The sequence below is a fragment of the Colobus angolensis genome, unplaced genomic scaffold (genome assembly GCF_000951035.1).
Source record: "Colobus angolensis palliatus isolate OR3802 unplaced genomic scaffold, Cang.pa_1.0 Scaffold100, whole genome shotgun sequence".
Lineage (NCBI taxonomy): Eukaryota > Metazoa > Chordata > Mammalia > Primates > Cercopithecidae > Colobus > Colobus angolensis.
In genome coordinates, this window is record NW_012110920.1 from 3,747,866 (window position 1) to 3,755,756 (window position 7,891).

The window sequence follows — 7,891 nt, forward strand, 5'->3', positions numbered from 1 at the left end:
TTGCATTCCAGCCTGGGAGACAGGGAGAGACTCCATCTCAAAAAGCAAAAACAAAAACAAAAACAAACCCCAAAAAACTTCCCCTGTTTTCCTTTCCAATTTTGGTACCTATAGAATCTACTCCTTAGCCTTGAAAATCAGCATGATCTTTAAGGATTTAGGAGCAAATCTTTGAAGGATTGAGTTGTGGGAAGACCATAGTGTCTTTGCTGTTGGCTTTTGCAGTGAGAATAGCTTTTTCTCTGATCGGGTTTAGAGCCTTCCCTCTCTCCTGGAAGGGGGTAGCTGGCTTCCTTTCTCTGAAATGTAGAATTCATTCACCCATTCTCTTTTGTCTTGGGAGCTTCGAGAGAACAATTTTAGTCAGACAAGAGTCAACGGACACCAGAACACAATGTGAATAAGATACATTTATTTATTCAAAATTAAAATCTGCCAAGAAGACAGACAAACAATGTAACATTCCCAGAGGAATTGAATCAATTCTAGTTAAAACTGAGTTCTATTAGAACCAAATTTATTTTTATTTTTTTTTTTTTGAGGCAGAGTCTTGCTCTGTCACCCAGGCTGGAGTACAGTGGCATGGTATCAGCTCACTGCAACCTCCGCCTCCTGGGTTCAAGCAATTCTCCTGCCTCAGCCTCCCGAGTAGCTGGGATTACAGGTGTGCGCCACCACGCCCTGCTAATTTTTGTATTTTTAGTAGAGATGGGGTTTCACCATGTTGGCCAGGCTGGTTAGGAACTCCTGACCTTAAGTGATCCACCCGCCTTGGCCTCCCAAAGTGCTGGGATTACAGGCGGACGCCACCGTGCCCAGCCTAGAACCAAATTTAGGTTGTTATAAATAACAAGCTGGCCACAGCTTTCAAGAATGAAGTGGTTGGCGAATGAGGTTAGGGGAATCCCTCTGAGCCACTGGAAGGTGAATTAATCATCAAAGGGGCTCCCTGGTTTCTCTTCCTAAGAGTATATGCAGCAGTTAGGAAGCCCCAAGCCCACAGACAAGAGAAATTAGAGGGAGGTCAGGGAAAACAGCTCAACAGCTAGAAAGCGTGGTCAGGCTTGGAATGGAAGCTTCTGTTGGCTTCCCAAGGAAGGTTTTTTTTTTTTTCTCCCTTATATAACTTATAATTTATCTTAAAACACTCAAATACCATAGTGTGTCACCCTATGGAAACAGCTTAAAAACAGATGAAAATAATAAATATTGAAAAAAGTTATAATATTGGGCTTCTTTCTAAGTCGTTCACAGAGAAGCTCAGTAAATAAATAGAAATGGGGGTTGAGGTATCAGAGGTAATAAATATTCTGTGAGAGAGGTACAATAAGGTTTCCCAAGGGGCTCGGTCAGGTATCCCAGAACCCCGGATCTGATTTTGGAGACCTCTAATTTATGTCCTAGAGTCTATAGAGTCGCCACCCTGATGTCTCACTTTTGCATTTTCATTGTCATGTAGGCTTCTATGTAGTTGATGAAGATGTCAAACTCACTCATGGCTTTGTAGACGCCTTTCTCTTGGAGCTGTGCAGAGAGATAGAAACATTCAGTTAAATCCCTTCTGGGGGCTAAATAGGCTCCCCTTTCCCATGCTCATGGATGGGCATGACCTTGAGTGCACAGGCTGCTTGTTCTCCCTCATGCTGGGAAGTAAACCAGAGGATAGGCCCAGCTGCCTTGGGAAAGGCAGTGCATTGACCTTCATCTCCTCCAGGCCTGAAGTACGGCTACTGCCTAGCAAGGGGAGCATTCATTTTGCAAAGCGCTGTCTTCAAAATGATGCCTTTTCAACAATTTTAAAGGTCACGTATTCACATGATGATTATGCAGAGTGTGATGAAAAGACATTAGAGGAAGCACTTTGAAACCAAGATGGTGAGAGAAGGAGAGGAGGGAGCCTTTTAAATGTCTGCGTTCTCCCAGCAACACATTGAGCAGGCCCTGCCCTGCCGCCCTGATCTACTATGAGAAATTCACACCCCCTAATGTTGGCACTCTGTGCAGTGTCTGTCCCCAGCCCACGAGGAGGACATAGGCCGCATGGTTTCTGGGAAATCAGGTTGAAAAAGTTCACGCACAGTTGGAAGTGTGAAACCCTGTTTGGTTTGGGAGCTGACATTCTCAGGCACCTCGGCAGGTGCAAGGGGCAGATGGAAAGTGGGCTTGAACCAACTCCAGTTAAGTGAGAATCCGGCTTCCTGCTCATTCTGAGTTCTGGGGAGTCTGGGCTGAACCCCCAGGTGTATTTGTATGTGCACATTTGTGTGCCAGCTTCCTGCACGTGTGGGTTCGGCCTAGATTCCCAACAAGCTACTTTCTGTACTTTCTGTTTCCTTTGTCACTCTCCCCAGCACACAGCTCACTGTGTTCACAGGCTGGCTGGCCAGCCTAACCCACAAGCCTGCAAAGGCAGCGAGCAGTCATTTAGAAACCCCCAAAGACACTTAACAGAAAACAAATACAATCAAGGCGGCAGCTCCTCACTGGCTGAGCAGGTTATACCATCTGTCAGGTTCCCACACTCCTTCCAATGAAGGATGGGGCCTACTGAGTCCCCACCACCTTCCACGCTTTGGGGTTGGGGAGTCGGCATGGGCTGTGCTCTGCAGACCCTCTCTGCTACCATCCAAGCTCACCTTACTAAAGGCATTCTTCACCTGCTCCACGGCCTTGCTCTTGTTTTCACAGGGAAGAAATCGATGCTGTGGAAGAAAAGAGAAACTGTTGGTGATCCCAGCTCCCAGCTCCATGTCCATCGCACTTGGGGGAGAAGCTGGTGGCATCATGAGGGTTCTAGATTTATCCAAATGCCTCGCCTCACAGCTCCCAGAGAGAACTGAGCCCTGCTTCACCCTTACTAACTATCCAAGGCCCTGGGAGATAAAATGTATTTCTCCAGGACCCACTCCGAGATGTTCGCAAGGCTTGAATGACAACCCAGGTCTTGGGATTCCTTCCTCCCCTGGAACTCTACAGTATCTCCTGCAGTGCTGAGTGAGGCATTCTTCAGCCTGTCCTTTTCTGCCTCTCTATCCTGTCCCTCCCCGTCAGTCACAGCCACCGAGGACCATTTCTAAGCATCTGAGGAGGGAAGCTACTGGCACCAAACCCTTCATATAGCCCTGTCCTACAAATAGACACCAACTGTTTTTCCAATATTGGCGAGAGAACAAGGGAAACCATTAGTAGTGAGGGCATCATGTCAGTTGGAGAAATAAATTACTTAGAGGAATTACTCATAGACACTAGCCCGGGGATGAATAGTACCCTTGTCCCTTCTAAAATGCCAGGGGAAGTCCTGTCAGTCAATTGGGCCCTTCTTAGAGCTTTGCTTTCCAAATGTTGAGATTAAAAGAGGTGAGTGATGTTTCCTCTGCTTGGAAACCTTAGCTCCCAGCCCAGCATCTAGTTACAAAGAGGCAGTGGAGGCCTGACTGAAGCTCTGGGCTCCTTTCATGAAGAGAGAGAGGGGAGTAGTTAATAACCCACAAATGACTCACAAATAACAGGAAAGCTGTTTGCAAATTTCACATGTAAATGCCTAGCAGCCACCCCCCACGCCTGCTCAGAGAAATGAGCAAGAGATCTGACTCCAGGAGTCTTCCCACATTTACAGCTAGCTCTGCCAGTCTGTGTCTTTACTGTGTCTCTAGATGTGAGTGTCTCTGGATGCTGGTCTGTAGGAGATGGTATTTTGGGGGCAGCTGCAAGGGAAAGAACTGTTCTGCTACTTACACAGCGCCGCAGCCTCAGCCTGAGGGTCTTCAGATTCTCCCCCAGGGAGTTCACGTGCTCCTTGATGTCTGGGTCGTGGTTCTCAGCTTGGGGCATCACCTCCTCCAGGTAAAACTGGATCATCTCAGACAAGGCTTGGCAACCCAGGTAACCCTAAAGGCAGGAGCCAAAGGTGAGTGAGAGATTGGTGGAGGTAACTGGGAGGAGGGGCTGCTGCAAATAGCTTGAGAGGACAGCTTGGTTCCAGCGATCCTCCTTTACCAGAAACCTCCCCCCAAGGACTGAGCCTTTTGTAAACCCTCTGGCTGCTGGATGTGCTGAGTTAAGATCTTCCCACTTCTCCTTTTCAAAGCAAAGGAAACAGACCCAATTTCCTGCAAGCAGGAAGCAGAGCCTCCCTTCCCTTAATCAGGCTGCACGCTCCCCCAGCACCCCGCCCCTGCTCTCACCTTAAAGTCCTCCAGCAAGGACTCCTTTAATAATATGTTGTCCAGCTGATCCTTCATTTGCTGCATGAAGAACAAAAGGAGAATGAACTTGAGGTTTGGGGAAATAACTGAAATGCGGTCTTTTTGATGCCCTTGCGTTTCGAGTTTTTTTCTGTTTGTTTTTGTTTTTTTAAATCAAATTGGCTCTGGCCCAGAATATCAAAAGGGGAGTTTTAAAAACAGAGGATTCAACAGTGATGGGACCATCACTTAAATCTGGTCCTCCTCCTCAGAGTCAAGTTATTTAAAAAATCTGGCCGATTTTGAAGCGAAAGCAGAAACTTGACTCAGTCCTGGTCTTCTTTCTGCAGAGCTACATTTGGCTTTAAGGAACACCTATGTCAACCCTTTGGTGCCTTGAGCCCCCTCTCATGTCCTGTTCTCTGCTTTTCTTTCTCCCCACTGTAGACATCCAGTTCAGCTTGGAAAGATCCCAGGGAAGAAGAAGCTCCTTCTAATGTAGGTTTCCCTCATGTAGAGTGCTTCCCCAAATCACTGGTCTTTCAGGTCTGGAAAGGCTCTAAGCAGAGGCAATTTAAGCTTCCTTGTTACAGGGCATGGGGAGCATCTTCACCTCAAATCAGACCTTTCTTTACTTCTCCTAGCCAATAAAGTATAGAGCTCTAGCAGGATCTTATAAGAAGTTTCTCAGCATGAGAAAGAATGCATTTACTTTTTAAGACAGCTTTTCCTGCACATTTACTATATCATCTGGCTTAGCTTAACTCACTAAACCTATGGCTTGATCTAGGATTCTCTTAAGAATTTAAGTTTGGGAAAATAGGTGTTGGGGATGGAAGTGGAGGCACAGGCGGAGGGTTCTTCTTATAGCTCCAGGAGAATGCCTAGTTCAGGCAGTCCCAGGAAGAGAGAAAGCACAGGAGGGAATCATACTCACAAAGAAAGTCTTCACTCTGCTGAAGGCATCTCGGAGGTCTCGAAGCATGTGAGGCACGTTGCCTGGGAAGCGGGTGCAGCTGTTCTCAGAATGGGTGCCCTGGCCTGGGCTGGCCCTCACCCCAGTCAGGAGGACCAGGCAACAGAGCAGTGCTGAGCTGTGCATGCCTTCTTTTGCAAGTCTGTCTTGTGGTTTGGTTTTGCAAGAGCAAGCCCCTGATGTGTAGACCTTCACCTCTCTGTCCCCCTTTTATATTGTAAGCTCAGGGAGGCCTCTTCATTCATAAAAAGCCACAATCACAGGTTTCCCGGCACAGGATTTTTTCTGCTTAGAGCTCCTCCTTCTCTAACCTCTCTAATAAACTTAGTTTTCAAATTTAGCATCGTAAGCAAAAACGATTGGTTGAACATGAACTTCTGCACAGCTATTTTTAGGATGGGCTACCTCTCTTAGAATAATTTTTTAGCTTCTCAATTAAAAAACGTTGATTTCCTGGGGAGAACAGCTGTTTTGTGCGCAGAGGCCCACAGTTGTGGGTTCCCATTCGCGTGTTCCTAGGTCACAGTGACGTGGACAAATTGCCCATTCCAGAATACAATGGGATTGAGAAATAATTGGGTCCCCCCAACCCGGGGTGAATACCCGAGACTTCTCCTTGCTAACTTAGACAGTCACCTTAGGTTTCCCCAAGTAAAAATGAGGGGGTGGGCTAAATATCCTCAAAGCTCCCAAGCAGCTCTTCCATTTTACTTTCCAGAGACTGGCTTCCTACAAGACAGGCAGGGTCACAGGATGTGCTCCAGGCTCCTTTACCCTGATTTCATTTGGATTCTCCGGCGCATGTTTCCTCCTCTTCAGCTGTCCCAGGTGTCCCCCACCCCAACTGTACTTGGGGGAAGTGGGTAAGAGTAGTCTGCACTGGCCGAAAGCTTGTTATATGCTAGTCAGGTGGTGCTCACCATGACGCCTACCATCTCTATTTTATAGTGAGCAAACTGAGGCACAGAGAGGTTACATCACCTGTACAAGGGTACACCAATGCCAGCTGAGAATTTGGTTCCCTCACCCTACTCTATGCCATCTCCAGCATATAGAGTGAAACCTTGGATTAAATTGGCCTTAGAGTTTCTTTTAGTTGTCAGCTTCTGTGGCTGGAGTCTAAAGTTTAAAAGATGGGGAAGAAGAAGTTGAAATAACAGGGAAAAGAAGTCAGGATTCCATGGAGGCTGGATAGGAGGTCCCTTACTTTCCTCTTACCTATCCCTACTTCCCCTTCCCAAAGAAGCCTTAGCAGTGTTGTCTTGGATTTGTGTGTGTGTGTGTGTGTGTGTACAAGGTAAGGGAGTCAGTTGGGTTGCGGCGTGGAGCATTGCTCTACTTGGGGAAGGACCAGGGCAGTGACATCAGGACTTCTTCAGATATCTGCAAAGTCTCCGGGGATCCTTTGAGACTTCACCTTCCCTTTCCACAGGGACTTCGCCTGCCGTTCCAGTTTAGACTGTAACTGGGAGGAACACTGGCCTAGGTGCAGGAGGCCTGGGCTCTGCCTTGGCCCTGTCACTCTATACTCAGGGCAAGTCACTCATCCTCCCTGTGTCTGTTTTTTGTCTGTCCCAACAGGGCAACAGCACTTGTCCTCCTGCCTGCCAGGCAGCACTGAGCTTAGGTAGCCATGGACCCAGATGGAGGGCGTTCCCAGTGTTCTGCTGGCTCTTCACCTTCCTGCATCAGCAATGGGACATCTCCAATGGCAGAAGGTTCTGAGCCTGCTCCACTGGAGAAGGTCACTCACTGCAATGGGCGCAAACACCTTGGGGCCCAGCCAGCATAGAGTGAGTGGGAGGGAGGGATGAGAGGGCCCAGGCCCAGCCTACGGATGTCCCTGCTGTGGTGACCTATGGATCAGGGTCAGGGGACTGTGGTGTCTCTTCCCAACTCTTCAGGGAGTGTCAGTGTAGAAACCTAAGAATCAGGAAGTGAGAAAGAGCCTTCTAGAAACTAGTATGGAGCTAACTCAGAACTTACTGGTCCTGCCAGCCTTACACTGGCTTAAGAGTTCTGTCTGAGTTCTGCTGCCAGGAAGCAGAGAGAAGGGGACCAGGACCTGGGTTTCCCCTGCTTGCACCTTTCTCCTTCTCCCTCAGCTCCTGGGTTTTCTGGGCTGTGTCTGCGTTAGCCTGCAGGGCTAGCCCCCTCTCTGAGCTGGGTGTTGTGGACTCAGCATAGACATCAGGCAGGCCAGGGGTTCTGAACTCTGGGTGAGGCTGCGAACCCCTCCTTCCTTTGTTTCCCATCATGCCCTGTGCTTACCTTACTAGGAAACCTACAACCCTACCTTGGTTGTCATTCGTGTACACATCATGCCTTGCCCAATCAGCTTTGAGCTCCCTGAAACAGGGCATTGTTTTATTAATCTTTGCATACTTGCTACCTAGCACCGAGTCTGGCCCGTGGAAGGATCAGCTATACTTGGGATGGGCAGAGAAGAGTGCCCTGTGAGCCTGGAGGGTGTGAGGCTAAGGAGGCGGTCTGGGCACAGGTAAGCACTCAGAAGGAGAAGGAGAGTGACTCAGGGAGGCAGGCAGCCTCCCTTCAACTTTCTTATTATTTGAGATGTGTGTGCAAATACACACACACACACAACGTCAGGGAGAAGGGAGTGTAAAAGCCATTTGTACCTTTCTTTCATCTATAATCTATTAAATAGGGTTGAGGTTAGGATCTGACTTCTTTTTTTTTTTTTTTTTTTTATTTGAGACGGAGGCTTGCT

At 48.0% G+C, this 7,891-nt stretch overlaps 1 protein-coding gene across 1 annotated transcript; it reads right to left on the reverse strand.

The window, feature by feature from the left end:
- Nucleotides 1–394: 394 nt before the first annotated feature.
- IL10 (interleukin 10) lies at nucleotides 395–5,534 on the reverse strand. Its single transcript, XM_011937475.1, has 5 exons — nucleotides 5,122–5,534; nucleotides 4,185–4,244; nucleotides 3,736–3,888; nucleotides 2,637–2,702; nucleotides 395–1,524 (listed from the first exon to the last, which is right to left on the reverse strand). The coding sequence occupies exons 1-5, from the start codon at nucleotides 5,284–5,286 to the stop codon at nucleotides 1,432–1,434; spliced, it is 537 nt and encodes a 178-aa protein (XP_011792865.1). The 5' UTR covers nucleotides 5,287–5,534; the 3' UTR covers nucleotides 395–1,431.
- Between the last annotated feature and the right edge of the window lie 2,357 nt (nucleotides 5,535–7,891).

Bases quoted from the DNA above. Each gene is read 5' to 3' on its own strand.
- IL10 (XM_011937475.1), bottom strand. From the start codon at position 5,286: ATGCACAGCTCAGCACTGCTCTGTTGCCTGGTCCTCCTGACTGGGGTG. The intron at 3,889-4,184 runs GTGAGAGCAGGG...TCCTGCCTTTAG, and splicing joins CCTTGCTGGAGGACTTTAAG to GGTTACCTGGGTTGCCAAGC. The intron at 2,703-3,735 runs GTAAGTAGCAGA...TTTCTTCCACAG, and splicing joins GGCTGAGGCTGCGGCGCTGT to CATCGATTTCTTCCCTGTGA.